The sequence below is a fragment of the Aspergillus versicolor genome (assembly GCF_001890125.1).
Source record: "Aspergillus versicolor CBS 583.65 unplaced genomic scaffold ASPVEscaffold_8, whole genome shotgun sequence".
Lineage (NCBI taxonomy): Eukaryota > Fungi > Ascomycota > Eurotiomycetes > Eurotiales > Aspergillaceae > Aspergillus > Aspergillus versicolor.
The window spans coordinates 653,539-681,527 of record NW_024467531.1 but is presented as its reverse complement, the minus strand read 5'-3'; the positions used below and the strand labels follow the sequence as shown (position 1 = coordinate 681,527).

Here is a 27,989-nt window from a genome sequence, read left to right as displayed (position 1 = left end):
CATTTACCAAATGGCCAGTGATCCGAGGGCCGAAACGCCCAAAACGCCCCAAGAAGCCGCTTGCAACGCCGACCCGCCTGTCAAAAAAGGAGCATGCGATTCACCCTTATTTTTGGTGTCCTCACCACCCTGCGGCCATACTTCCGGAGTCGAGACGTTGGCGTTTCGGTCTGCAGCCGCGCCAGTGAAAGGGACAGCGACAACACCAGTGTTATTTTTGAATGTGGACTTGGATGGACCGGAGACGGGTTCTGTAGTGAGTTGGAGGTCGGCACACTAATTGACAGTGTTGTTGTATGTTAGTGAGATTGTACGGTACTTCATGGAAAATTTGATAGGCAAATGGGTTTAGTAGAAACGCACAGCATACAAGCCCCCGTCAGGATGCCCATTTGCCTGTACTTGCAACGTCATGTTCAACTCGTCCTCGAGCTTTGTTCCGAGTATGTCCTCGGAGAGAACCACATCAGGTACACAGAATTCACCTAATCCTTCCACCCTGAAGGTCTTGCTGAGCGTAATGTTGTAGTTCGTGCCTGGGGCCGAGCCTACGGCAAGGAGGAACCGAATGGCTGTTTGGTCATGGCCCATATCCACTGAAATGGGGAAACTGGGTGAGTGTAGAGAGATTTTAGTGCGGATGGAGGGCCTCGAGAATCCCCCACAGGGAAATTCGGACTGGGTCTTTGCATCGGTGCTGCGGGAGGGAGGGTAATTGATGGTGAAATGGGCGGCAGTGAGAGATGCCAGAAGTGAGGGAAGGAGGATAAGATATTTCATAATGGCTGATGGTTTGGAGAGTATCAGGGGGGTGAGAGAGAATATTAGAGAGATTGTGGAGGAAAAATAGTGTTTTGTGGCTCAATATCAAGTCGGGAGTGGTAACACTTCTAAGCTGCGGCGGGAAGGGATTACCAGCAGATGATGGTTTAAATGGCCAATCCTATTAAATAGCCAGTGAATAGTGGAAAGTTTCCGTTATATAACTTTATAAGCGCATATCTGCTGGGAAACAACGGTAAGACAACATAGGTATATATGGAAAGCTGTGGAAGGCCCGTATTATTCATAGTCCTGGGCCTCGTATAGCACAGCGCCTAAGATAGAAGGCAGATTTAAACTCCTATCGGGGTTACTGCAGTCTAGGTTGCTTTGTCTCTAGGGACGTACTCTCCCAAATTGCCAATTGCCAGTCTTCAATGCCCTTGTTCATTCCATTGAATGAATCGTCCCACGACAAGTTCCCCAAGAAAAGACCCACCAAGGATGGAGCAGAAGTATCCAATGTTCGTCGTCATAACAGCTAACATCCTAAGAGACATTAATGAGTTGTCAACTAAGTAACAGTTGTAGACATACAGCAGATAAGTGACTCCTGTGATACAAACATAAATAAGAGCGCGGGGGAGATCCACACTGAATCTCCATGGAGGCGCCTCGTAGGTATTGCGATAAACCACTTTGACTGACTCCTCGACGCCGTCAGCGGTAATAAGCTTTGCAAGATTCGCGTCTGGATCTGTTTCAATGCGGGTGGTTTCGGAGGGCCGGCCTGCGGCGACCACGCAGCGACGCTTGAGATGGGCGTACATCCAACGCTGCTCCATGTACGCTTTGGATGCAACAAGACAGCGGGCGATAATGGCGAGGATGACCAGAAAGATACAGGTACCCGTGTAGGATCCAGTGGATAAAGGGGACCATTCCTTGGAAAACAGAGGAGAGCTGTGGGAGGTGGTGAAGACCACTGAGTGGCTCACAACAGTTTCCTCATGATCCATCGCATTCATATTCATTTTGAAGGTTACACGGGATGTTTAAGAGTTTGTAATTGTCGGACCTGAGAGGGAGAGAGAAAGAAAAATGGGTTGGACTTTGACCCCGGAGGAATGTACATTCCAGGAGATAAGAATAGAATGTCATCACCCCACGATTAACGCTGCCAGTGTTGAAGCTCTTTTTAATTGCGAGTACATATTTATTTGATACAACCTGAAATAGGTGGAAAAGTGCGCAAATTATTCACAATGGAAGGCACGCTCTTCCTGCCGGGCCCCTGGGGAGGTCACTCTCCCAACTCAACTCCTGAGGGCCAAAGCTTCAAAACTCATCTTTAGAAAAAAGAAAACAATTAGAGACGCCGGCAATATGGATATGAGCAAAAGTTTGGAGATTGCTAAGGACAGAATTAACCCGTTCTTCATTCAGAAGATCTACTGGAGCTGGATGTCCTGCCTCATCGGAGTAGAAGCCCTGGCCAACTTGATCAATCGCTTCCTGGAGTTTCAGAGGTGAGTGAGTGGCTGTATGCATGGAAAAGAATCCCAACTCAAAATACCAGACTCCGAGACCAATCCCCCACTCCATCGAAACCGAAATCAGTGTTCTTTCGTGTGTATGCCGCTTTGACGGTACTGGCCCGCCTTGTGGGCAGCGCAGCTCTACGACCAGTGCTGCTGTTTGGTCGCAGGGTTTACACTGGGCCGGTGATGCCGTGGTTATTCATTACAGCTCATTTCGCCACAACTGCTGTGATGTGCTTCTATGATCTGGATACCTACAACCAGTGGGAATGGGAGGAGGTGGGGTATCGCACTGGATTTACCACGATTGCCCAAATGCCCTTGGTGTTCATCCTCGCCGGAAGACAGAATATTATAGGGTGTCTAGCTGGTATGGGTTACCAGAGCTTGAACTGGTTCCACCGATGGTTGGCTCGAACTCTCTGGCTATGTGCGACAATCCATATGGGATTCTGGTTTCGAAGCTGGGGAAGGTATAGCTATATAACCCACCAACTCAGAAACGAATACTACTCCCAATGTGGATTTGCTGCCTGGTGCGTCCTAACCTTCATCGTGATTTCTTCTGCGTGGCCTATCCGTCGACTGGGATATGAGTTCTTCGTTATACAGCATCTTGTGATGTTCATCGGCTTCACGGTGGCAGTTTGGCTTCATGTAGATGAAGCGGTTAGGGCTCCGGTTTGGGCATCCATTGGGTTTCTTATTTTTGATCGACTGGTGCGATATGTTTGGGCAGCTTTTATCAACCTGTCGGTGTTTCATAAAACTGCTGGAACGTGGCGCGGTCTCTGGACGCATCATGCATCATTCACTCCGCTATCCGGAAACGTCGCTCGAGTCACCATCCAAAACCCAGGAGCCCGATGGAAACCCGGTCAGCATATGTTCCTTACTTGCCATTCAATAGCACCGTTACAAAGCCACCCGTTCACCATCGCTTCGATCCCTGAGGATGGCAAGATCGAGTTCCTCATTCGAGCTGAGAAGGGTGCCACGAAACGATTCTGGGAACATGCAGTGCAAAACAACGTCCTCGAAGCGGCGGACACCGCCGGATCAAGTGAGAATAATCGCGTCGTATTCCTTGAAGGGCCATATGGAAAACACCGCTCCCTTCGACAATTTGATAGCTTGATGCTTTTCGCCGGCGGCATGGGGGTTACCTTCACGATGCCGCTTCTCCGGGATATCGTTGGACGGTGGAAAAAGGCGTCTTCGCAAGGTGACAAGCCACGCTTGGATGTGACAAGGCATATCCACTTTGTGTGGATTATCAGGTCACCCGAGTTTTATAGTTGGTTTGGGACAGAGCTAGAGTCGGTGGCTCGGGACATTGATACTTGTCGACGTGACGCACCCGATGTTATTCGAGATCTCAAGCTGAGCATATACATCACTGAACCCGGTTGGATGAACCTGGAAGATGTGCTAGCAAACCAGAATCAACTGGGTCCCGCTCAAACCCCAGCAAAAACAAATCTTGCATCAAATGGTGGCGAGAGGAGAGAAACAGCCGACGAACATGTTCCCTCTCCTCATTCTGCTTCCCGAACAAATGAGGGACTCGCAACCACCAAGGAAGAAGAGCGATCTTTTACCCCCCAAAAAATGACGCTGGGTGGTGGACGTCCATCTGTGGATACAATAATCCGTACGACCCTCCAACAGAACGAAGGGGAGAGCGCCGTAGTTGTCTGCGGACCTCCGGCTCTATCAGACGATGTCCGCCGCAGCGTCGTTTGCCTCACTGAAGAACGGGTTGCAGATACGGGCATAGGTGCCCAGGGGATATACCTCCACGTGGAGACTTTCGGATGGTAGAAGTGATGGATGGGGCTGGAATAAATTTCAACAGGAGTTGGGTTTTTGGTATGCAGTCGAGAGGGCCCATTGATGGTACAGAAGCCAAGATAAACTGCATAATGCTGCTAGTAGAACCAGGTAATGGTCCAATATTTTGTGAATTTGGATGATTCGAGGGGCCTATTTCGGACATGAACAAGGACAGTGGGATAGCTTGGATAACCCCAAGTCCCTTTTCCCGAAGTGCTTCGTCTACATAAATTAGGTACGGCAGTAAACCATGAATTCCGTGATTAAACCTCTCAATTCAGCCCTAACCACCGACTCCACACATATTCAAAGCCGATGGAGAAAGTCATTAGAGCGCAAAATGGAGGCAGAAAAAAAAAAAAAAAAAAAAAAAAAAAANCCACAACCTTGAGTCCATCCCCATCGATGCTATGTAATTCGTTAGTCTTACGGTGTTGATGTCAAAAATCGCCCAGGAAAATACCGAGCCACGTGATAAGGTACCTGCCAAATGACGTAATCACCTGACTCACCCGGAGCCTCCTTCACCACCAAGCTGCGCTATCCCGATTTCACCTCGCCCATACCTCTCAGCCTTACAAGCTACCAAAAACCCCCAAGCATACCAAGTTACGACCCAAGAAGGGAAGGCATATCAAGATGGTTTTCCGATTCGTACGTTCTCCCACTTCTCCCTAGCTTCTATCGAACCAACACCAGACCAACAACCAAACAACAAAAGCTCAAAGCTCCAACTGAATTCCTTCCCACCTCTCAATCCAACCTCACTCATATAAGCCGATTGAAAAACAAAACAAAACAAAACTAACATTCCATCTATCAGGCCAAAACCCTCGACCCCATCACCCTCTTCCACACCCCCTCCATCCAATCCTCCAGCAAAGTCTACAACATCCTCAAAGCCGCGTCTGCTGCCGCAAGTGAAGCCTCAAGCCCAATCGGCCGAGGCGAGTTCCAGCTCGAAGTGACCACTGCCCCGCCAACAACGGACCAGCTGCGCAACATCCTTGAGTACGCTACAGGGGATCCGAGCTCGGGCGGCAAAGCGGGCGGTCCGACGTATGCGGTTTCGGAGATTGTGCAGGGCGCTAGAGATGCCGAGGATGCGCTGAAGAAGTTTAAGGAGGATAGTGGGCGGTTCGTAAGGCCTCTCACGGTGGATTGGACGAATGGGCAGGCTGTTGTTGGGGATGAGGAAAGTACGATTTTGAAGATGGTTAGACAGGCGAATGAGTAAATGTTCTCTGGCCCAAGGGGATACCGAGGACTCTACTAGGGTATTGGGATGAAAAAAGAGGAATAGAAATTGTGATTGTATTATCATCTACGATACCATCTATGTATCATACAACTCAACTCCATTCAGACCGTACCGACCGTGCATTAAACTGATAATCGCTTACTCAAAACAATGGCCGTCCGAGATCCAGCTCGTGAGGAACACACATGAAGAAAGAACAGACGTGCATAAAGTCGGGTTTAAAACATCGTGCCAAAGGTTCCATCCGTCGCAATGGGCTTGCGGGGGGAAAGACGACCAGTCCCATCAATGTTAGGCTTGCGATGTCTGTTGCTAGTTAGCTTCGCGCGCTGACGAAGAATGGGGGCTGACAAACCTGAATGTGAATCCTACAAACAATCCCTTGCTCATCTTGTCATCACGTTCTGCCATATCCTCCAAGGCGCGCTGCTTGTCGTGCACTTCCTTGTATTTAGCCATATCAGCCTCGTTGGTAAAGTCGTCGAAATAGCCGGCGTCTGTTTCCGAATCCAGCTCGGGCACAAATGGCGGACGCTGCTCGCGCAGGTGAGTGAAGTCAACTTCGTGGAAGTACTCGTGTTGATGAATTTCGTGAATGTTCTTGAATCGATAATCTTTTGATGCTACCAATTTGGTGATCAAATCCCAGGTTCGTTTCGACAAAAAGTAGTTCGGATCCTCATACACGGGCTTCCGGAGCACCTTTTTCCAGTTCTTGAGGTTCTGCCAGGTTTCATCCACTGTTGCACCAGCAAATGGTGGGTAACCCGCCAAGGCTTCGAAAAGCATACATCCCAAACTCCAGTAGTCAACGGTGAAATCGTATTGCTCACCCTTGAGTACCTCGGGCGCCATGTAGTCGGGCGATCCCACAATGGACTTTGCATAGTTCACTTGGCGTTCCCGCAAGCTGCGATACCCTTGGCGACGCTCGGCCATCGTACGCTGCTCCATGGGGCGGCCAAATGGCACTGGGGTGTTGCCCACTTCCTCCAATTTCACTCGCATGGATTCAATTTTTCCGGGGTTTAACATTCCCGCTGCAAGACCGAAGTCTGTCAATTTGACATGCCCGGAAGAGTCAATGAGGAAGTTTTCTGGCTTCAGATCACGATGGATATACCCGAGTGCGTGCAGCGCATCGATGCAGCAGAACATTTCGGCAACGTAGAATCGAGCGTGTCGGTTGTGCAGCACACCAGTGTTGTTCAGCAGCGTTCGAAAATCGCCTCCTGGCACAAATTCCATCGCAAGGTAGATCTGAGTATCATCCTGGAAAGCGTACAGAAGTTTGACGAGCCAATCGCTCTTGGCCGCTGTCAATATGTCACGCTCAGTGAGAATGTGCCGAATCTCATCCAACTTGAATAGCAGCTTCTTGCTCATGACTTTCAGGGCGCACACTTCCTTTGTATCTTTCTTTGATGCCAAGTATACCTGTCCGTATCCACCCTGGCCGACTTGTGTCAAAATCTGGAAATCACCCTGTCTAAGTCTGGTACGACGCTTGCGGAGGTGGGCCCGCTCCCGACCCAAATATTTCGAAAGAGCGGGCTCGTAGTCTTCCACCGGAGTTGCGGGGGGCTCAGGGTTTGCGGCACGAAACTGGGAATGGCGGGTTTGGCGGTTGTGAACATAGCTGAGCAGATCAAAGTAGTGATCAAGGAAATCTGGCACTATTAGAAGTAACACTACTGTGGCGACTGTGTTTCGACTTACAGAGTTGGGTCACGTTGACCAATCGCTTAACCCGAGGATCCTGAAGCTTTTCGAGTTCCTCCGGGGTCAGACCCCGCATCGGCACCTGGCGCCTTTGAACGCTTTCCAAGTCCTTGGACTGGTATTGTTCGTGACGAGAAACCGCCGCAGCAGCTGGGTTGGGCCCCAGGTCCTTCCCTAAACGGCCTGAATTTGGAGGGGTGTTTTCCTTGTTGGATTTTCGGGTTGGGCTCGCTGGGCGAATAACACTCTCATTGAGCGACTCGCCACTCTGGTTGGCATTGGAGAACATAGGATGGTTGAAATGGTTGTGGGTGTTTTTAGTCGGAGAAGAGGGCTGCAGCTTCAAAGCCTTGTCGAAAACATTGGGGAGGTCAAAAGCCCCAGGAGGCATGCGATTCTTGCTTGGGCTTCCCTGCGGTGTCTGAATAGGACTGGTGAATCCATCTTCGCGGGGAGTTGATGGGCGATCGTAAGCCTCATTTCCGGAGCGGGTGTGCAAGAGCGGAGGAGGATGAGGGAGACGAAAGCCGGAGCGATCTTTGGAGTCGAAGTCGAGCGTCATTATGGCATGAAGTTCGTGAATCTAGCAATTGAAGGCGTTTCAAGAGAACACCGTGGCGAGGGTGTGATTCCTCAGCGACTCAATCCACACGTCAGGCGCAAGCGGCGAGACTCGAGAGGGGCCCAACTCGCTATTTAAAGAAACCAGATGCAATTGACACGCGGGAAGGAAAATTAATTCAGATCCCAGCCAGACGGAGCGAGAAAAAGAAAATCGTCGAGCTAAAAAAGCAATGCGAGCGAGCGTGACACAGGCTGGTTTCGCTGTTTCGCTGTTCGGCAGTGCGACGGGGATGAAAGAGCAAGAATGGCTTTGTCTGGGAGAAACAGGCTGCAACTTGCAAGTTTGAGCACAAACAAGGGCGGTGTTATGGCTGTTTTCTCGACGCGAGGGGTGAGCGCAAGGTGAAGGTGAAGCCGATGAGGGGAAGGCGCGACTGGGAAGCTGAATCTTAAGAACAAGAATGAAGACGGAGCTGAGCTGAAGCTGAGCCCACAATTCCATCCAATTCATTTAGGCCCAGATGCTCTGGATACCTGACCACCAGCCAGCCACGGCTCTCCATTTGCTCCTGCTGCTCGTTTCCAGCCCGATGATCGCTGGCTGCTGCCAACTTGCTGCCCCTCCACGGTCTGTGCCTGGATTGTTTCCCCAGCAACTCCCTTGCTCCGATCCCTCTCCTCCGCCCAAGATCGGTCCTGCCTCAATCCTGCTGCGAGTCATCCCGCTAGCCGCCCGCAGGATTCTGTCACAAAAAACAAACAAGGCGATCGCTGGTCATTTGTGGGCGGGCGATCCATCTGAAATCTTGATCGGGATGCTCAGCCACAGGTGGAGCAGATGGTGGACGGCAGCACGACGAAGGATTATCTACGAGAACCACGATGTGCCGGGCTGAATGCGAGGATCTATCTCGAATTGATAGGGACAATAACTTGCCCATTTCATTGCATTGTTGGGCTTGCTTTCCTTTATTTACTTGGACATGACCTCGCCTTCCCCCTGTTCCCTCATCCAAGATACACGAGCGGACCCCAGCACCAGCACCAAACCTTGAACCATGGATCCGAGCCCAGATCGCACTCACTCAACCCACCCCAGGCAAACTCTGATGTCATACTCCAGCCGCTTTGAGCTTAGAGAACCCCTTTCGCCCGCTGTCCAGTCTGTTGGTACACAAAACACATGTCAGCACTCCACTCTTGAGTCCCAAAACCGAGGCCCTCCGTTTGGCGTTCACTTACGAAAAATGCCAGCCCATAAGATGGCGTTGTAAAGGTGATCTTCGATCCCTTGGGGAAATGGAACACATCGCCCGGCAATGCCGTCACCTTCTGTCCTGTCTCGTCTGAGATCTCGTACTCGCCCTCGAGGATAATCTTCATCTCATCGTAGGTGTACTCGTAGGTAAGCGGGGTTCCTTTTTCGAGACGGTAGAAGCCAGCGGAGATAGGCTTATCCGGGTTGTATGAGTCGCTGACGCGGTTAGCAGTCATCCTATCTATGGGAAGAATAAAGATATAACAGGCAGAAGATACCTCGAGTCAACATCACCTAGGAAGGCGTTCTCGTTCGCAATGAGAGGAGGCTTGAAAGTGGATTGCGCTTTGGCATGGTAAACCATAGGAGTCGGCATTTTGCTTGCGATAGAAGAAGCGTCGATGCGATGATGTAGTACTACTTAACCGGCAGTAATGGTGATACAGAGAGTAGATGACCAGGTCAGCTACATTTGCGATTGAGATGCGATGAGGTCCTTATATTTCACTCGGCTCTTCCCTCTTCCCATTGCAATTTCCAGGAACAATAACCGCTCGAGACGACGTGGTAAACATGTCGGATTGACCTTCTGGAGTAGGACATCACGGCAGTCAAGATGCTCTATCTCTCGACGACTGCAGAGAGCATCATTGGACCGGATCGGACGACATCGAGCTCAGAGGCCTCGATCTCCAACTACCAGAAAGAAAATGAGGGGATGGCCAAACCGTGAGGGGACCACTAGCCCAAGCTTCAAGCTCCTGTTAGAGGAGAGATCATCTTGGCAAGGAAGGAAAAAGACTGCCCGCTTGAGTTAGAACTCTGATAGTAGTAATCCAATAAGAATTGCCCCGGTTTCTTGTCCCAACAGGACTCCTCCCCCTCTCTCGCGACTGATGAGGGGTTGTGCTTGATAGCAGCAGCGCTGGATCTTTTTACCCGTCTGGGTTAGGGTTTCCCATCACACCTCACTGGACTGTATGAGGGGTTGCCGGCCACATCCCTTCCGCTTCAGTCCCAGCAAGGAAGTTAACTATGCTTGTTCATGGTCCAGCAGCTGCTGGAGTATTGGTGGTATTATTCAATGTCGTTGACTGGCCATGGGCGTGATGACGGGTGTGGCAAGAACAGAGTAGATCCGCTCTATTGAGCAGCGCAGTCCAGCAACTGGAATTTGGATACGGGACAACTATACCCAAGGAGTGGCATTATTTCATATTTGACTAGTAGAAAGCGAGACGCTCCGTCCAACCCCGTGGTACCCGTGATCGTACGATGTGTGATGTAGGGAGTTCTGGTGTCTGGACGCAAGTCTTTAAATACAAGGTACCTCTCTCCCTCCGCCGACTTTCTTCCGCCTCTCGTTCCTACAAATATCGCTGCTGAACCAGCACTCGCAAATCCAAGAAAACAACACCTTGCTGAAAGTTGCCTCGCCCAATGCAGATCTCCAAAATTATCAACCCTGTGCAACGCCCTCTTAACTTCCAAGGCGGAACTGACGGTTCTTGAAAGCCCTCAACTCCACCGAAGAGTCCCCGTCCGGACGAGACCTCATCATCCTGTCGCAGCTAGAACAACCCCGCAATAGTAGTTTCTCTGCGACTCCATTGAATGCCATTCGAACCCCAGAGACCCCGGTCCAACCGCCGTCGTTTCCCATGCGCCAGTAAGCAAGTCGCTAGCCCAAGCACTACCAGGAAAACATTATCCAGCCCTGTCGAAAGCCGTGCCGTACGTAGCCCGTGAACAAGCCCGAACAGCAAGTGACATCAATCAAGACCGACCAAGAACAATATGCTAATTCATTAGGAATTAAACCGTAGACTCCGCTATTGAGCCCAAAAAAGCACACGATCAAACTCCAAAACACCCCATAGCGCGTTCATATCATACCCATCAAATCCAGGTCAAATAACGACAAAAGAGAATGTCGACAGTGTCGATAACGCGCGACCTAGAGCCATACCTGGACTCTCTTCGAATGTATTTGGAAAAAGACGGGAAAACTCCCGTTCGACGACAAATGAAGACAGGAAGTCCCTCCGCGGGAGCATCCCAGAATGGCGAACGTCCCAGCTCTCGATCAAGCCAGGGAAGCCATAATGATCAAAGCCATAATGGCGTTGATACCCAGAATCGGAACAAATGAATGTACATGGTGAAATAGCGTGCTTCAATACTTAACCTAGGAATACTATACATGCGTTAGCCTAGAAAATTAGCATTCCGAAAGGCATACAAAGACGTACCTTCCCAATTCCATTCTTGCATTACATGAACCCAATGTGACTTCCCCCGTACCGTTTTCTCGAACTCTATGTTCTCCAAAGGTGACAGCGCAGAGCTTCGACGTGAAGCTTGGCCGGTGTAGAATACTCTATTATTTCCCGGAGGTTGTCCTGCAGCGCTACGAGAACGGCTAGCCCCCAGGTTTTGTTGCAGTTGTTGCTCCTGTTTTTTAGCTGCACTCGCATCTCGGCGGGCCCAGACTTCACGGACGACTTCAATACATCGGTCAATAGAGCCCAACATCAGCCGAGACTGAATTGCGCTCCATCGATTAAGCACCCAACCCCGGTCCTCCTCCTGCTCGGCCTCACATCCAGCGACCAAAAGCGGAAACATCTGGATTATTGTTGTGCGCGAGCTAGGCGGTACGGTGGCTAAAAGAATCAAGACTCGTTTAGCCAGTTCCGAGGTTGGTTCTGAAGGCATCTCAGGGACAGCTTGATGAAGATACAATATAGTGGCCCAGCGATAAGCATGGGCGGTCTGAATACTATGTTGGACTTCGGAGGTAGGATCCTCTGGGGGCTCGAACCAATCTGGTGGTTCCCATCGCTCCACCAATTGTTTGAGTTCAATTGCCTGGGAAATAAGGGATATAGAGTTCGACTCAGTTTTGCGGACACGTTGGATCAATCGGGCAACTTGTTTAATCAGTGGGAAGAGCGTTGCAGCACATCCCATCAAAGGATCAATTTCATGTACTGTATTCTCTGAAAATGGGAAAGAAGGAACTTCCATCTCTTCCTCTCCGTGTTCTTCACGAGAAGTCAGGCGGGCAATGACATCCATGTATAACCAGGTGTTATACAAGAAACGCACTCTTCTGAGATCGTTCCCTTGAAGTTCGCCCTGCATTCCGAGTGTCACAACTTGAGAAACCAACGCCTTTGCTCCACGGAGATGTTGTATGCAAGAACGAGTGTGTTGGTCCCAGGTATCAGCAAAAGCAAGAGCGAGGCTTGTAGCTAAAGCAGCGTCCGACCTCATACTTTGTATGTCTCGCACCATGCAAGTAATACTCTTTCTCATATGATCAACTCCATGAACTCTCAACGATGGGTTGTCTTTGCTAGCATGGAAAGCAGCCAGCGCAAATATTGCATGATACAGAGCTGGGGTATCTTTAGCCAACGGCCAAACTAGAGTGCGCCATGGGTTCTCATGGACGCCATCTTTGACGGACAGAATTCCACAAGTAGACCTATCAAAATGCAGGACAAGCATTTCTGGGTTTGCGAGAGTAAAAGCTGGCTCCCCAAGTAGTCCTGAAGGCATGATATTTGGTTCAGTATGTTGGGAGTCGTAGGGTGCTGGAAAACTGAGGTTTCTGATTCTCGCGCCTCGGTCAGGCTGCCGTATAATCTCCTCGATGTCATCACCATCTCCTTCTAGGAGGGCTTCAAAGCTGAATTCATCATTTCCCTGAGCGCCTTCTAGCAAACTCTGGGTGATACTACCGTCATGGCTAGGACCTGGAGAAAGAAGATTTGACAACCATGGCGACTGCTCTGACGGTGTCATTTCCGCAAATGACGAGGTAAAGAGGTCATCACTAAAGCTTCCTGAGCCTGAATAGCCTAGAATATGATCTAGTGAAAGCCCCAGATCCATCTTCGCCGGTGACTGACTTGATCTTCTGGAAGCAATATCTCTTGGTGCGCTCCGCTGGGAACGAAAGGAGCCACCATCATCCATTCCAAGAAGTTGGCTCTCACTCATCCTCCGGCTATGTGATGCCCCATTACGAGCGGGCGGAGACGGGCTTCCTGTACGATAAAAACAAAAAGAGATGCTTATCAGCCAATTTTCAAAGAGTTGTCAGGTGTTGCATATGAACCTTTCTTTACTTTTGGGCCGGTGCTTCTTCCAGGGACATTACTTTCCCCAAATGAGCGCCATTTGAAGTCCTTTTTGTATCCACCACATTCCACATTGCGCTTCTTGCACTGGAAGCATGTTGGTTTCGACTCGTCGCATTTCAGTCGCTTCGCCTTGCAGGTGATACAACCTGAATGTTAATGATAGGAAGAAGGTCAGCGCACTGCGCACTAATGAATCATTGTACCTTTCTTTTCTCTATCCATCTCTTTCAATATTATTTCTGTGCTGGGTGACTGTAAAGAATCGACAATACCGTACCATTACGGCTCTTTGACTGTTTAGGCTTGTTAGTTGTCACCGTTGTAGCGGTTTGCGCAGGCGCTGCATTCCGAGTGGAGACGGAAGCTGTGGAACGTCCAGCGGGAGAAGCGGCGGGGATGGGGTCTAGAATAGCAGACGGCGAGGGAATCCTAATCTTTTCCATGCCAACAAGAGAGCTCATATATTTGAAAACACCACAAGCGATAGGGGAGCAGCTGGCTGGAGATGATAAATTATGGAAAAAGAGAAAGAGCACGGTGGCGCTCGTGGAAACGATGACTTGTATAGTAAGTAGATGCGAAGCGAGATAGCAATTATGATAATGATCTGCGAGGGTGCTTGGGAGGGATTGGATGGGCCCTCTTTGATGTAATGTACGGTGTAGGAGGCCGCAGATAAGGCCGTCAATTAGAAGTATCGTGGTGCCGAAGGGTAGATAGGGACGAGACATGGGGGAGAAAAAGATAAAGTCCCATAAGGCGCCAAATTCCCCGAGGCGTGAGGAGAAACCGTCATCGCCTTGATAAGAGTCGGCACTAGAGCAGCAGAATGCGGAGACTTGGAGCAAGTCGCGAATCGCGGATGTGCCGATCAAACAGCGTCAGAGGCATCTGCTGTAGCTTGGATTAATGCCTGAATTTTATTGGGGCCTAAAGGAGCCAGGGTCGATGAGACAGATGGCCATCTAGCTATGTGTTCTTCATGCGAGGTTTAGTCACGTAAACGATGGATCCAAAAGAACAATGAGGGGGCGAGCCAAGTGCAAGTTTCTCCTGCTCTATTGGTTGCCGTTTTCCGTCTCAGCCCGGGTCCGGAGCAGGGGCTGTTCCCAGAAAGCAGCATGATCAGAAAACTCAGATTCCATACAAAGCGGATGCAAAGAATCTTCGAGTTGCGTCGATGCTGATAGGGTGCAGAACGCCACTGGGCCCAGAGGAGATGGAGGAGATGACGAGCAAACGGGAGCTGGAGCATTGCTCTGCTGGCAGCAACCCCGTGACACTTTCCCTCTCGGGTGCGCTGCAAAAGCAAACCTTGGCTTCGGGCCTGCGATTCACCCAGTTCGAACCAGAAACCAAGGAGCGAGCACTATCTGGAGTCTTACAAACGCCCCCACTGTGTAACAGCACGGAGGAGCTGAAAGCCTGAAACACAGTGGAAGTGCATGGATTAGGAGTTGGGCCGTCTTATAATTGAGATGGATATCAGCCAGCAGATTTACTGCAACACTCCATGACTCTTTCGCTAGTCACTGGGGGAGGGTGGCGCTGTCTAGACCGGTTTCTATCGTGTTCATCTATGACTGGATCAGATGGGGGTTGGTGGTCTTAGGACATCATTGCGATTCCCGAGGGAAAGTCCGTTGGAAGTGGGAATGCGCCGAGTCTCCGGTGAGAGCGCTAGTCAGGGACTAGCACCGTTGTTGTTGTGGGGGAATAGGCTCGGGGATCATAGATGCTTTTCCCGTGCACTTTGATGTCTATTTCGCAGAAAAAGAAGACAAACAAATTATGTGACTGGTTGTGTTGTTAAAATAACTACCCTGTGGCAGTACGACGTTGCTTTTTGCAGCTGTCATTGACCTATCAGTACGTTTACATGCCAGAGGAAACGAGAGGTAAAAGCTTGGCTTTTTACTTTCCATCATGACTGACTGCCTGCAGCGAGTCTCCTCGCACTTCTGACACGTACCGGATGGAATGATCCTTGCAACCAAGAATACCACAGACCCCTTGACACCGACGATTTTTGACGGCATGCTCAACCTCAACAGCGTCACTTCAAGTTCCTGCAGCAAATGCTCCCTGAGAAACACACTCCGTTGCTAGACGAGGCAGGGAGGAGCTGGAGAGTTGGGCTGTATTCTTTCCAATTAGAAGCATGCCTTAAGGCTGGACTCCCACAAGATCTAGGAATATCTTTCAGCATTTGGTCAGTTGGATGTAGATCTGAATTTGCGCCTTGGATCATGTTAGCTTGATACAAGATCATCGCAGGCTACATAGTTTCATCTGGTAGCGATACACGTTTTCTCTTCTGACGTTGGGTTTCCCCATTAAATGAAGCACACGACAGGGCAATTCGTGGGAGCCCACTGATCAACATGGCTCTTCTCGAGTGTATAACCACGTGGTGCTAGCTAGGCGTATCCTTGTCGCCACGCGAGACGAGAAACCCCAGTTCCACCCCACGCTCTCGACTGGTTTTCAGTATCAAATGAGAAATAGTTTCTCGGGCTCCAAGTCTCGATCAGTGGCACTAGGCAATTGTATATGCTCTGCAGCTGAAGCTTAATTGTAACGTGACGGCGGTTGTCAATAAAGTGATTGTGTGATGCTATACCATTCTAGTTACATCAAAATTCCGATTCTCAGATCAGATCAGCCCCCTGCTTCCACGGAGTCCGTAAGGTTCTATTTCTATACTTATTTAGGTCACCAGGGACAAAGTATATACAGTTGGAAGGATAAACTTTCATGATATGCCGATTTCCGGCGGGCTGGTCACCTGCCCACCACGCTGAGCTGAACTGTGTTCCAAGGACCATGGCCAACAATGCGTGAGTGATCACATTGCACTCTTATTCTGGTTCGTGGACTCGGTTCGGTATTCCTGCAACCCTCTGGTGTCTAACCCTACGCAAGGTCTGTTGCTGTTTTAACGCCGAATCGTTGAGACAGGACCACGAGCTGAGCGACAAAGAGCGAGCTTCGGAAACACTTTTGATCACCATCGCGGAAGCCTTTAGTAACATGATCCTGTACTTGGTTCCAGTCCACAAATCCTAGCCTCTTGACGTTCTCTTCTGTGACTAACTTTTGCACAGCCTGGCATAGAGGGCCGTCCTCTTTATACACCGAAGGTCCCAAGTACGCCCGTTTTGTACGGTCCATGATCTCATCGGTAACGAATGGCTTCATGGCCTCCCGAAGAATGTATTTCTCACGCAGAACCTTGTTGATAGGGTCATATCGAATTTTCAAGCTTGGGGGGATTTGGTTCGCAAACTCTGTGACATGATGGTCTAGGAAAGGAGGCCTCGTTTCAATTTGATGGACCATATCAGCGCCATCGCCGATGTAACGGAGAATATAATTCACCATAATGGACTTGGTCCACTGGTAGCTCGCCGAATGCAAAGGGTGCCATTTCTCTGAGATGTTGGCAAGGGTCTGTGCCCCAAAATGCTCTGCGAATGCTGTTTCCAGATCGTTGTCTATTGCGTACTTTGCCGTCCACGGAGCGAATGGCAGGTTGTAAAATGAGTTGACACGAGGAAATACAGATGAATTATTAAGCATTCGCTTTGTTGAAGCAGGTGATGGATACGGTGGCGGTATGGCCTCCCTACCGGCTTCGAATAATTTAGAGCTATCAGGCATCTCGAAAGGAGGTGGAGGATATGAATGATCAGGCTCAAGAAATATCTTGGATAACATATCAGGATAGCCCCCAAAGTGTTCATCCGATCCCTCGCCTAGCCCCATTAGCAATGCGTTTCAGGCCAACGACAAGCTTGAGTCGTTTACTTACCTGTGAGGATCACCTTTTTCCCGTGAGAATGAGCTAACTCTCCCACTGCAACTCGGCCCATTCCATTGACATCAGGAATTGGTGTCTCAGTGAACCAAACAGTGTCTTCAAACCTGCTTGCAATTTCGTGTTCATCCATTGTCACTGGATGCAGGTCGACACCAATCCAATCTGCCGTCCGCTGCGCGATATCTTCGTCATATTAGATAATTTCCTTAAGACAATAGAGATATCCGTTCATACCTGACTCGTCTACTCCGGTGTCCTTCCCAAACCGAATTGTATAACAGCTCATTTTTGAGATATCACCACTGGAGTCGCTTCCTAAAAGCTCGCCTTGTTTGATAAGGTGTGCAGTCATTCCCGCAATAGCGGATGAGTCTAAACCACCGCTAAGGTATACCCCGACCTCCACATCAGCACGGAGCCGCAGCTTCACCGATTCTAGCAAGAGCTCCCTGAGCTTGAGAATAATCTCTTCTTCTGTGAGGGGACAACGTGTTGTCTAGTTCCATGTAAGTCAACGCGAGTGATTGCGTGTGCTCCAAGCAACTCACTTTGTCAGGGTAGCTCAAATCCCAATACGTTCCTATTTCTGGGGCACTGTAGTTCCTACTGATCAAATACTGACCGGGATCGAGCTATAACAGTAAGTTAGGATGGTATCGACGAAAGCCTCCCTGCCTAGAAAACTTACCCGGTGTACTCCTTTGAAGTACAGCTGAGTATCCCACAGCCAGCCCTTCCGAAGGAGATTCTCAACGGACCATTCCGGCTGCCAGCCAAAGGGCAGGAAGGATTTCATCTCAGTTGCCACCAGTAATTTGTTGTTCACTACCGTATAGTAGAGAGACTTGATCCCGTAGCGATCACGGGCGGCGAAAAGCAACTCTCGTTTTGCGTCCCAAAGGACGAGAGCAAATTCTCCCCGCAGTTTAGAAAGAAAGGAGATACCATAGTGACGGTATAGAGCAGTCACAATTTCACAGTCACTGTTGCTCTTGAAATCATACTCGCTGGCAAGCTCCTTTCGATACTTTTCGTGATCGTATAGTTCGCCGTTGATAACTGCGTGTACAGTTTCTTCCTTGTCATGGAAGGGCTGATTACCGGCAGGGCTAAGATCGATGATCGAGAAACGAGCGTGCCCAAGACCTATGTAGAGTAAAGTCAGATTTTGATATGGCTCTTTCGTGGGAACTACTAACCTACGCGACGGTCAGGACTGAACCATTTGCCTCTTGCATCGGGACCACGGTGTTTGACCAGTTCCAGACTCTCATCCATCTGGGACTCTAAGGCCTGGGAATCGACATTATTTTGGCAAGCGCCTCCATTGAGACAAAGGACTGCTGTAAGCCCACACATTATGGCTTCTAAGGGAGGATGAGGGGAACTCCACGGGTGCCTAGAATATAGAATCGATGGCTTGGTCTAAGAATTGCAAGTATCTGAGGATCCGCGAGAAAATGGGTCTAGCCATGTATTAATATAGCCTTTCCCAAAGCAAGGCCGGATATATCGTCCGCCCACCCACGATCCCCTGATCACACGTTGGCAGTGTCGATCCATTGTTTCTTTCAAATTTCAACGACCGGAAGAGTGGGCCGGAGTGGAAACCTGGAATGCGTGCAGCAGGAGTCCCGCCGAACGCCGTTGGAGGTTGAGCTGGGTCAAGATCGCGGCGTCTGCCAACGCGTGGATGGTTGGAGGTGAGGACATTTTGAGAATGTCGGATCCACTCGTGATCCGCCAGCCGTGTGGCCCATCTCACTGCCCCTCTTTGGAACAAAGAACCCCTCATTCCTCCTAATCTCCGGTCCGAACATCTTCCTTGAGATACCCGGAAGGAATTGGCACGGCTCGGCTTTTGTGATCGAGGATACTCGAAAGAGAACAGGGTTAAGCTTGCTCAACCTGCAGCCCTTCACCGTTGAGCATTGCTGCACTGCAAATGAGCCAATCGAGATTTGCCGCGGACCTGATCCATCGGAGAGCAGACCCCGGGCGCGGAAACAGGGATTATGGACTAATTGGGACCTCAATTTCCAACCGTATGCTGCAGGAATCAAATGCTGTGGGGATCCGCTACCGAGGTTGCTGACGTGTTGTAAGCTCCCTGAAAAACGCGAGCTAGTCTTACACGATGATTCGATATTCTCGGTTCTTGACGTGCTCGTCCTTTCTATTTCTGGGTGAAGGGATTGGTGGTACACAAATATAAGGCTTTGGCCGAACATTGCTTCCATGCAACGCTGATGCACGCTTATCTGGGCCAAACAGAAAATCAGCCTGAAAGCATCGATCTCTCTTTCCACAAGCCCAAATAGTGTTGACCTACTGACCTATGCTCCACAGCTCTTGAGCTTCTACTGTTGGCCTTGACCACCAGCGGCCACAGTCGAACCCCAGGAGTTTATGATGGCACCCACCCTTGCCACGAAATTGAGTGAAATCGACAAACTATGACCCCCCTCCTCAGTTAGCTGGATATAGTTAATGCCGGCTCGGAATACGTACATATTCTTGACAACATATGCTGAGGGACCGGCCCTAGTTTTCGTCAGAGTGAACAACGCATCAATTCTGAGCTTCCTTGGTCCCGTATGTGAGGTGTTGGCATAAATGTCATGCCGTACACATCGTGCAGAAACCCGAAGCCAAAGGCCATTATCGAAGAGTTAGGCTATTATCTTGCTCCTAGCTTTTAAAACCCACGCAAGTTACTGAATAGGGGCCGTGAGGTCTGTTGCGACTCGAACTATCCAAAACCCTAGCTCGGTACATTTTGGATCACGAACAAAGACCGGTGAATTATCATAAATCGGCCGCAAAACTCCCTTTTTTGAGTAATCACAGCCATCTTGATACTTTCACGAAGTTGTTATAACTCGGAAAAGTCGAACTATGCGAGGAATAATAAGTTGCAATAGGGCAATGGAACCAGACTTCTCGCAACGACTTAATCTCAAAACGTGAACATTCACACCTCTCAAAGAAAATTAGTGGACGGCTGTTCCTCCGAGGCCACCACGTGAAATCCAATAATACTGCAGAAACTGAATAGCCCTCAGGTACGCAGAGGAATGAATGTTCCTGGCGGCTTGGAGAAAGACCAACGCTTGAGAATGGCAGTACCGAGTAAGGGTCCGGCACATCGAGAGTTTTGGGGCCAAAGGAACCACAGCCCCGATTTCGCGCCAAATGGTTCCGAAACTGGGTTGTTCTCCTGGACACAAACTTCTTGCTGAAGGCTTTGTATACATGGCTTCCCCGCCAACAAGGTGATTGGTTGGTGGTGAGTGTAAGCTTACTGGAGCTAGCTGGTCTGGGCTCAATTTCGCGCCGCTAAACAACAGCTGAGGTTGACTGGTAAGTTTACACGACCTATGCCTCTGTACTGCGGAGATTGCAATCTCATAGCTTCGGGGATCATTACGTTTTCACCGTGGAGGGTGCTAAGCAGCAAGTTTAAGACTGAGGTCGAAATACGCCTCGCTGTTCGGCTAAGGTATAAAAGCACCTGGATAGTCACTATGACCCAACAACACAACCATTACAATCTCTTCCAAGGGAAACCCGATCTTTTGACTCTCAAATCCATTATCCTTCAGAATGCTCGCACAAAAATTCCTTTTGGCTCTATCAATCGCGGTTCAATGGACTACTGCCTGTGAGCCGGATCCCAGTGCTAGTGATGGCATTTTCACCATTGGCACGGATGGCCCAGCCCCTCCAGAAACACTGGGTTACTTCATCAACCACGTCGGTCTCCTTACCAACAACCTCCCCGATATGGAACACTTCTACGGTGACATTCTCGGCATGCGCCACTTGTTCCACGTCCAGCTCACTGCCGAGTTTAGCGTCACCTACCTAGGCCATTCCCAGGGCGGTCGAAATGGAACGGGGTACCAAACCGGTGCCGAATTGAATCTCGCCAAGAACAACCTCGCCGGTCTCCTCGAACTCGTCCAGTTCAATGTGACTGATGACACCCTCGTGGCATCCACAAAGCGCACCAACACTTTCGGGCACGTCGGCCTCATCGTCCCAGATATCGCCAAGGCACAGGACTACTTGGAGAGCAAGGGTGTTGAGATCCTGAAACGCGTCGGAGACCCCATCAATACCTTCGTCGGCCCGGCTAACAATGCATTTGGCATCGGCGAGTATGCGGGCGTGCATCACGCTGCCAAGCAGAGGCTCATGGATGCTCAGGGTATTATTGGACTACCTCTCCTTCTGATGGTTACCGATCCGGATGGCAACTTGGTTGAGATCCAGCAGCAGGAACAGCCTACTGGCGTTCTGTGAGTGGTGAAACTGTGGCATTTGGGGGGTACTATTTAATGTGATACGTGAGGCATAAAGGACCCGTCTAATCTGTAGGATGTGGAATTAGCTGGGTGTATATTGGTAGAGGGTAGTTGAGGTCGTGTCTATAATCTGTCAGACTTCTAGATGCCAATAATAATCAATGGATTCTTTTGGGCTCAGTCAAAATCATGCTTCAGAATTACTAAAACCTCAATCGCTGCTTGATTTCGCCTTCAAGGAAGACGTGAAGAAGCCGGTCTGCTGTGGTTTGTGAACAACGGCCGGTTTTCGGAAGTTTATCATGAATCGGCGTTTATTTTAGCTGCTTTTCTCGGGCCGGACATCGAACAAGCTATAGTTATTAATGACAATGAATAGTTACTCAGCATTCCGATTGCTTGGTTATCCTTGTATAAGCGAGCCGCGGGGAAACGGCAACCCCAGTCCCAGACCGAGGTCGGTCTACCGCCGAGCCATAATAACTGCTCCTCCCTTCACTCCGTTACGGACCTTCCTTTTTGCCCATCAGGGGTTTCTGCATTATCCAAATTACTCTCTGAATGATGCTGCGATCAGTGCCCCGTCGACTTCCACGTCGGATTCCTCCCATCTCAGCGACCGCAGGCGGTCCTTCTCGTCTTGCTCTGCGCCCTTTCACATGCGGTTACCTTCGGATGTCGTCGTCATCGCTGCCGCCCGTCCAGCCTCCGGTTTCCTCAACACTCCCCGGCGATTCGTACCAACTTCTGTCGACCGCCGATAAGGCTGGAGCTGCGGAGGATGCACTCTACGAGCAACAGATCAAAGATGTCGAGGCGTGGTGGAATTCTCCCCGCTTCGAGGGCATCAAGCGGCCGTACTCGGCTGCCGATGTGGTCAGCAAACGGGGCTCTTTGCAACAATCGTATCCCAGCTCGTTGATGGCTCGGAAGCTCTTCAATTTGTTGAATGAGAGAGCTGCGGAAAACAAGCCTGTTCACACGAGTATGTTTTACTCTCCGCCTTCGCACCTAGACCGTGTTTATAAATACTAATTGAGCTCCGTAGTGGGCGCAATTGACCCAATTCAGATGACACAGCAGGCTCCTAACCAGGAAGTCTTGTATATTTCTGGATGGGCTTGCTCTTCGGCGTTGACCACTACCAACGAGGTTTCTCCGGATTTTGGAGACTACCCATACAACACCGTACCAAACCAGGTTGAGAGACTGTTTAAGGCTCAGCAATTGCACGATCGGAAGCATTGGGACGCACGACGAAAGCTCACACCGGAACAACGAAAGTCTACTCCTTACGTTGACTACATGAGACCGATTATTGCAGATGGCGACACAGGGTAAGTTCGATTGTCCGATCTTTTGACAACTTTTGTTAACGTTTTTGCTAGACATGGTGGCCTGACTGCGGTGCTGAAACTGGCCAAGCTCTTTGCCGAAAATGGTGCTGCGGCTGTTCACTTCGAGGATCAGCTTCACGGCGGAAAGAAATGCGGCCATCTGGCGGGTAAAGTCCTAGTTCCGATGGGTGAGCATATCAATCGACTCGTGGCGGCGCGCTTCCAGTGGGATATGATGGGTGTTGAGAACCTCGTTATCGCTCGGACCGACTCGGAGAGTGGTAAACTTCTCAGCAGCGCTATCGATGTCAGGGACCACGAATTCATCCTCGGTGTCACCCAAGAGTCGGAGCCTCTTGCGGAGACTTTGCAGGCTATGGAGAGGGAAGGCGCCGCTCCTTCGGAGATTGACGCCTATGAATTGGACTGGGTCAAGAAGCATAAACTTGTGACCTTTGATGAGGGTATGTAAATCTGATCTCTTTGAATGATTACTTACTAACTTCTCCTAGCTGTCGATGCTCATCTCGAGGCCGAGGGCGCGCCTCAAACCGCACGCGATGCATACAAGAAGCACGTCAAAGAAAACCCAGACCTCTCCATTTCTCGCCGTCGTGCCTTGGCCAATGACTACACTAAGACTCCTGTCGTCTGGTCATGCGACATCCCCCGCACCAGAGAAGGGTTCTACCACTACCGCGCAGGTTTCCCAGCTGCGACCAAGCGCGCGAAGGAATTCGGCCCTTACGCGGACCTTCTCTGGGTTGAGACAGGCGATCCAGATGTCGCAAAGGCTGGTACACTCGCAGGAGAAGTACGGGCCGCGCACCCTGGCAAGAAACTCGTGTACAACCTGAGCCCGTCATTTAACTGGATGGGACAAGGTTTCGATGAGGCCTCACTCAAGTCATTCATCTGGGATCTCGCACAGCATGGGTAAGCCCCCTTTTCCCTCTTTCGAACGCCCGCAAAAAGGCTAACAAACCTAGTTTCGTCCTTCAATTGATTTCCCTCGCCGGTATCCACAGCGGTGCCACCATCACGGCTGAGCTCTCCCGCGCCTTCAAGGACGACGGAATGCTCGCCTACGTCCGCCTCATCCAGTCGCGCGAGAAGGAACTCGGCGTTGATGTCCTCACTCACCAGAAATGGAGCGGTGCGCCGTACATGGATGGTATTGTAGGCGCCATCCAGAGTGGAAGCAGCACCGGGAAGAGTATGGGTGAAGGAAACACGGAGAAGGGTTAGTGTCTTATTATTCCCTGGTGATGAAAGGTATTTTACTAACATATATATGCAGGCTTTTAAACTTTGGACAGAATGAAGATGGGACTGTGATTAAAATAAATGAGACTTGATTGTAAATCAACCCTTCATGAGAAGCACCGCGATGTTATTTGATAGAATACCATAGCTCTTACTTTTTATAATTCATGCAATGACCGAATATCCTTGTTTTTCTTACCTGATCTAAATTGCCGTACATTCCAATATTAATTAATATACGCCCAGCACTAGCAAGATCTATTGCCATCCCTACCCTAATTTACGGTCTAACTAAACAGTCCTCACACACCTCGCCAAAAACCCCTTGACGCTCTCAACATCATCCAGGGCCGCAACAGCTCCAATATACCCATCGGGCCTCACAACAGCAAGGGCACCTTCACTCTCATCGACGCCATAAACGGCATAGACATCATCGGAGAGTTCATAGCCACTGTAGAAGCGCATCTCCGAGTGCTCTTTGATCTCCCGCGGGAGATCGCGCCACATGAAGCCTTTGGCGCTGGTGTTGGCTAGGCGTGGATGAAGGACGACTTGTTCGATTACAGACGGTGGGAAGTGCGGGAGGATGGAGGAGGAAATGGCGCCTAAGGCCTTGGCTGATCTGCCAGATGGGTTGAGGAGGTCGGATGATGTTAGGACTAGGATGCGGAAGCGGCCGGTGGAGAGGAAGTCTGTGATATGTTAGCGAAGGAGAATCGGTATCGCCAGCTGGGAAAGTTGGGAATATAGAGGAAGTTGTTGGAGGGCAGGTATATACCATCGTGTAAATCGCGTCTGTTTCCGTCGGCAAAGCGCTTCACTCTGACATTGAGCAATCTTCTTCCTGGGTACAGGATGCCATGGAGATAATCTGTGCCTTGGATAGGGTTCTTGACTGGGGGTTTCTCGACCGTCACGTTCTCGGGGTACTCGATACCGCAGCCGCTGGTGAAACCGTTGCCTGTGCTGAAGACTTCGAGGAATTGCTCGTGTGTCAGCTGGCCGATGCCGTCTTCGGACCCAATTTTCCCGGAGAACATGGATGAGAAGGCGCGGTCGAAGTCGATAAGCTGTTGGGCGATTGTGTGGCGTTCGAGGTGGTATGTGTCGAGGATTGGGTCTACCTTTGCCGATTCAACTGGGCCGGGTGTCAGACCGTGGATGGAGTAGATGAGTTTCCAGGCGAGGTTGTAGGAGTCCATCATGGACACGTTCATTCCTTGGCCGGCCTGTCAAGTTAGCATCTCTGCGCAACTTTGGGGTTGAGGAAATACGTACCTTGGGACTATGCGTGTGGCAAGCATCACCCGCAATGAAGACGCGGTTGATGTCCTTGGAGTCCTTCACCGTGAACTGGTCAGACACCCGTTGGCCGATCTGATACGCCGCCCACCAATCCACTGCACCGTCCTGCTTAGGCCTGATGTAGTACGGTCTGAATGCATCCGCAGCATGCTGGAAGATGCTCTCAAGCGTAACCCCGGCTCTGCGCGCCTTTGCGCCCTCCTTCGCGTTGCGATCATCCTCAGCCTCAATCTCATTTTCCGGGACCTGAACATATAACCGGGTCAGGTAGTCGCCAGTCGCAATTCTCTCGCGTGGGATGACCATGACAGACCCCGCAGGCGAATGAATCGCGCTCCGCCGCCGAATATCAGGGAAATCCGTATCAATGACCAAATCCACGACGCCCCAGATATGATCTAGTGACTCGCCCTCAAGGCTGAGACCCATGCACCGACGAACATTCGAGTGCGCACCATCTGCACCAACGAGGTATTTCGAGCGCACTGTCCTCTTCACACTCTGCCCTGGCGCTTCCTCAACCTCAATCTCCGCCACAACAGGAAACTCGCCATCTCCCTCCTCATCAATCCTCGCATCAAGAAGCTTCGTACTCCTCTGCACACCGCGCTTCGAATAGCGCAGCAGGTCTGTTTCCAGAATCCGCTCAATCCTCCCCTGATGAATTGTAACCTCGTGCTGAAACCGCGCAGGCACACTGACATCCGGCACGATTGAAGTCCGCTCAATCACCTCGCCCTCCGTTTTCCCTGTGGGATTCCAAAACGCCACCTCCTCCATATGACAACCATCGTTTAGGATCTCATCCGCGAGACCTAGCGATTTCAGGACCTCGAGTGTGCGCGGCTGCAGGCCGTCTGCCTGGCCGGATTTCAAGGTACCGGGCTTTGCGTCCACGCAGAGAAGCGAGTCATCAGTTAGACCGTACCGGGCGAGCAGGAGGTTGAGCATCAGCCCTGCTGGACCGGCGCCTACAACGACGACTTCATATTTCGCTTGCGCTTGGGGATCCTCCGGTTGGGGAGCTTGAACAGCCTCTGGGGATTTTGTGAAGGCGGGGGAGAGGCGGGGCAGAGGAGGTGCAAAGGAAGGGAGCACGCGGAGTTCGCGCGACGAGGCGGAGAATTCTGTGAAGACAGGCATTCGAACGACGGGACACTTGAAGCAAGGTCCCTGACAATTGAAAATAATTAATTAAGAGGTAAGCAATCTGGTCTGTATATTGGGAGCGATTTGATTTGCGCCTGGGGGACTGATATAGGAATGGCTGCTGTGAACGGAGAAACCCCACTTTGATTTTGATAATAATTATTAAGAGATGACTGATTCCACGTCCAGAGCTCCAGCGTCGGTTTATATCCATCTTGGAAGAAATCACATTTTCATTTAGGGAGAGATTCCCCGACGGCGCTCCAGACTTAATTGCTGCAGGGGCATGGAGTTGGCTTAACTTACTCGTGCATGGTGCATGCGGAACCAGGTTTCATTAATGCCCCAACCATCATAAAATCATGCAATGGTTGATGACCTACTAAGTATAAGTATATATTCTTGAAAAAAATAAAAACCACTGTTGGTCATGAATAAACTACAATCTATTCGTCTTCAACCTGCCTAGACATCTACGAACACCCGGGCCGTGCAAGGCCCTTTCGGGTCTTAAGACAATCATTATAGGTGAAGCCCGCATCAATGGGTCGCGAAGTATCTCACTGGTCAACCTCCATGCCGCTTCTATGCACGGCGCATCAGCGCTGAATGCGGAATCTGGATCTGAACCTTACAGATTACTTATCTGGTTGGCTGGGCTATCCCGGTAATCGATGATCAATTCCTGGGGTGCTGCCCAGTCAAAGCACTGGGATTTCGCGGATATACGGAAATATCCAACCTCCTGATCACAGCTTAACTTCTGTGGAGCAATTAATATGCATCCCCCGGTATCCATATGGAGGTGTCGGTGTTCCCTCGTGAGCCACTTACAGGTAGAGAGACCCCCTAAAAGACCCCAGGTGTTGAAAACAAACAACATTAGTACGCTGAAATACGACAAGAACATGCCCATCGATATGCTGTGGCCGGGGCAACTCTTGGAACCATTCATACTCAAGTATAATACCTTGCGCAATCCGTGCGAGGAGTATGGTCTCGCAGTGATAACCAATCAGAGAGAAGCCAGATGCTTTCCCTTAAGGCCACGCTGGGTCCTTCAAAATCCCACTTGGTCTCCGACGAGCATATGATACTTCTCGTTTAGGAATGCGCTTCCCCGTGTCATCAATAAGCGCGTAAGCAACCTCCCCGAGGGATTTCGCACCCCGCGTTAGCTGCCTTGGCCACCCCAGGGGATTGGGGGATTTCCGGGCGGATTATCGCTGTTTCATTGGATCTCGGATTACTGGCGAAACCGGTTGAGGTCCCAGTCCGGGTTGAAACCAATTTTAGGATGATTCGATAGGCAATGTTCGTCATCATTATCACAAACGGTCGCCGTCTTCACGATCGATGCCTTATGCTGGGGTTTATCCGGCTGGCTGGCCGTGGCTCGGCAGGATTCCGCGTTTGAAACTAAAGTTTACTCACTGGTCTGCATCCATCCTAGCCCGTAGACTCAAGTCTTTTGCCGGCGTAAATGACGGTTTTGACTGTATACGTCTGACAGATCGGGGTCTGTCGGAACGGTCTTGCTAAGAAGGTAGGAATCTGCATGCCCCCGCCTTGACCACAAATAGAAACTTCAGTTATGAGAAGTTGAGAAATATCGGGTACCAGTAACGTTAGCAGATTATCGTTCTTGTAACCCCTCATTCCTTGCCATGTTGGCAGTCTCCGACTGACCAGTCAGGA

General features: G+C 50.3%; 12 protein-coding genes across 12 annotated transcripts; 5 read left to right on the top strand and 7 right to left on the bottom strand.

The window, feature by feature from the left end:
• Positions 1 to 3: 3 nt before the first annotated feature.
• Positions 4 to 780, bottom strand: ASPVEDRAFT_86218 (putative GPI anchored protein; the record flags this gene model as incomplete). Its single annotated transcript, XM_040817809.1, has 2 exons — positions 4 to 276; positions 364 to 780. The coding sequence occupies 2 exons, from the start codon at positions 778 to 780 to the stop codon at positions 4 to 6; spliced, it is 690 nt and encodes a 229-aa protein (XP_040670600.1).
• A 416-nt stretch (positions 781 to 1,196) lies between these two features.
• On the bottom strand, positions 1,197 to 1,781 carry ASPVEDRAFT_137722 (copper transporter family protein; the record flags this gene model as incomplete). The annotated part of the gene is made up of 2 exons (XM_040807420.1): positions 1,197 to 1,311; positions 1,360 to 1,781. The coding sequence occupies 2 exons, from the start codon at positions 1,779 to 1,781 to the stop codon at positions 1,197 to 1,199; spliced, it is 537 nt and encodes a 178-aa protein (XP_040670599.1).
• A 221-nt stretch (positions 1,782 to 2,002) lies between these two features.
• ASPVEDRAFT_44373 (ferric reductase family protein) lies at positions 2,003 to 4,401 on the top strand. The gene is made up of 2 exons (XM_040813035.1): positions 2,003 to 2,291; positions 2,342 to 4,401. The coding sequence occupies exons 1-2, from the start codon at positions 2,149 to 2,151 to the stop codon at positions 4,125 to 4,127; spliced, it is 1,929 nt and encodes a 642-aa protein (XP_040670598.1). The 5' UTR covers positions 2,003 to 2,148; the 3' UTR covers positions 4,128 to 4,401.
• A 324-nt stretch (positions 4,402 to 4,725) lies between these two features.
• ASPVEDRAFT_153159 (uncharacterized protein) lies at positions 4,726 to 5,376 on the top strand (the record flags this gene model as incomplete). Its single annotated transcript, XM_040808338.1, has 2 exons — positions 4,726 to 4,793; positions 4,963 to 5,376. The coding sequence occupies exons 1-2, from the start codon at positions 4,779 to 4,781 to the stop codon at positions 5,374 to 5,376; spliced, it is 429 nt and encodes a 142-aa protein (XP_040670597.1). The 5' UTR covers positions 4,726 to 4,778.
• A 242-nt stretch (positions 5,377 to 5,618) lies between these two features.
• On the bottom strand, positions 5,619 to 7,684 carry ASPVEDRAFT_54933 (serine/threonine-protein kinase; the record flags this gene model as incomplete). The annotated part of the gene is made up of 3 exons (XM_040814994.1): positions 5,619 to 5,706; positions 5,756 to 7,070; positions 7,120 to 7,684. 3 exons carry the CDS (start codon positions 7,682 to 7,684, stop codon positions 5,619 to 5,621), a joined length of 1,968 nt encoding a protein of 655 aa, XP_040670596.1.
• A 262-nt stretch (positions 7,685 to 7,946) lies between these two features.
• Positions 7,947 to 9,012, top strand: ASPVEDRAFT_818031 (uncharacterized protein). The gene is made up of 2 exons (XM_040817091.1): positions 7,947 to 8,871; positions 8,941 to 9,012. The coding sequence occupies exon 1, from the start codon at positions 8,208 to 8,210 to the stop codon at positions 8,580 to 8,582; it is 375 nt and encodes a 124-aa protein (XP_040670595.1). The 5' UTR covers positions 7,947 to 8,207; the 3' UTR covers positions 8,583 to 8,871; positions 8,941 to 9,012.
• Positions 8,821 to 9,320, bottom strand: ASPVEDRAFT_86213 (cupin domain-containing protein; the record flags this gene model as incomplete). Its single annotated transcript, XM_040817808.1, has 3 exons — positions 8,821 to 8,850; positions 8,929 to 9,160; positions 9,223 to 9,320. 3 exons carry the CDS (start codon positions 9,318 to 9,320, stop codon positions 8,821 to 8,823), a joined length of 360 nt encoding a protein of 119 aa, XP_040670594.1.
• Positions 9,321 to 11,152: 1,832 nt separating this feature from the next.
• Positions 11,153 to 13,559, bottom strand: ASPVEDRAFT_136661 (Zn(II)2Cys6 transcription factor; the record flags this gene model as incomplete). The annotated part of the gene is made up of 3 exons (XM_040807315.1): positions 11,153 to 13,002; positions 13,074 to 13,244; positions 13,376 to 13,559. The coding sequence occupies 3 exons, from the start codon at positions 13,557 to 13,559 to the stop codon at positions 11,153 to 11,155; spliced, it is 2,205 nt and encodes a 734-aa protein (XP_040670593.1).
• Positions 13,560 to 16,014: 2,455 nt separating this feature from the next.
• On the bottom strand, positions 16,015 to 18,280 carry ASPVEDRAFT_86211 (asparagine synthetase B family protein; the record flags this gene model as incomplete). The annotated part of the gene is made up of 6 exons (XM_040817807.1): positions 16,015 to 16,856; positions 16,913 to 17,104; positions 17,156 to 17,417; positions 17,470 to 17,553; positions 17,610 to 18,067; positions 18,121 to 18,280. 6 exons carry the CDS (start codon positions 18,278 to 18,280, stop codon positions 16,015 to 16,017), a joined length of 1,998 nt encoding a protein of 665 aa, XP_040670592.1.
• Positions 18,281 to 20,527: 2,247 nt separating this feature from the next.
• On the top strand, positions 20,528 to 21,229 carry ASPVEDRAFT_86210 (VOC family protein; the record flags this gene model as incomplete). Its single annotated transcript, XM_040817806.1, has 1 exon — positions 20,528 to 21,229. The coding sequence occupies one exon, from the start codon at positions 20,528 to 20,530 to the stop codon at positions 21,227 to 21,229; it is 702 nt and encodes a 233-aa protein (XP_040670591.1).
• A 400-nt stretch (positions 21,230 to 21,629) lies between these two features.
• ASPVEDRAFT_44360 (methylisocitrate lyase ICL2) lies at positions 21,630 to 24,186 on the top strand. Its single transcript, XM_040813034.1, has 6 exons — positions 21,630 to 22,216; positions 22,280 to 22,568; positions 22,620 to 23,032; positions 23,081 to 23,504; positions 23,558 to 23,811; positions 23,869 to 24,186. The coding sequence occupies exons 1-6, from the start codon at positions 21,793 to 21,795 to the stop codon at positions 23,874 to 23,876; spliced, it is 1,812 nt and encodes a 603-aa protein (XP_040670590.1). The 5' UTR covers positions 21,630 to 21,792; the 3' UTR covers positions 23,877 to 24,186.
• Positions 24,126 to 26,285, bottom strand: ASPVEDRAFT_137401 (putative phenol monooxygenase; the record flags this gene model as incomplete). Its single annotated transcript, XM_040807387.1, has 3 exons — positions 24,126 to 24,529; positions 24,616 to 25,066; positions 25,116 to 26,285. 3 exons carry the CDS (start codon positions 26,283 to 26,285, stop codon positions 24,126 to 24,128), a joined length of 2,025 nt encoding a protein of 674 aa, XP_040670589.1.
• Between the last annotated feature and the right edge of the window lie 1,704 nt (positions 26,286 to 27,989).

Bases quoted from the DNA above. Each gene is read 5' to 3' on its own strand.
- ASPVEDRAFT_44373 (XM_040813035.1), top strand. From the start codon at position 2,149: ATGGATATGAGCAAAAGTTTGGAGATTGCTAAGGACAGAATTAACCCG. The intron at 2,292-2,341 runs GTGAGTGAGTGG...TCAAAATACCAG, and splicing joins CGCTTCCTGGAGTTTCAGAG to ACTCCGAGACCAATCCCCCA.
- ASPVEDRAFT_818031 (XM_040817091.1), top strand. From the start codon at position 8,208: ATGCTCTGGATACCTGACCACCAGCCAGCCACGGCTCTCCATTTGCTC.
- ASPVEDRAFT_44360 (XM_040813034.1), top strand. From the start codon at position 21,793: ATGATGCTGCGATCAGTGCCCCGTCGACTTCCACGTCGGATTCCTCCC. The intron at 23,033-23,080 runs GTATGTAAATCT...AACTTCTCCTAG, and splicing joins ACTTGTGACCTTTGATGAGG to CTGTCGATGCTCATCTCGAG. The intron at 23,505-23,557 runs GTAAGCCCCCTT...TAACAAACCTAG, and splicing joins TGGGATCTCGCACAGCATGG to TTTCGTCCTTCAATTGATTT.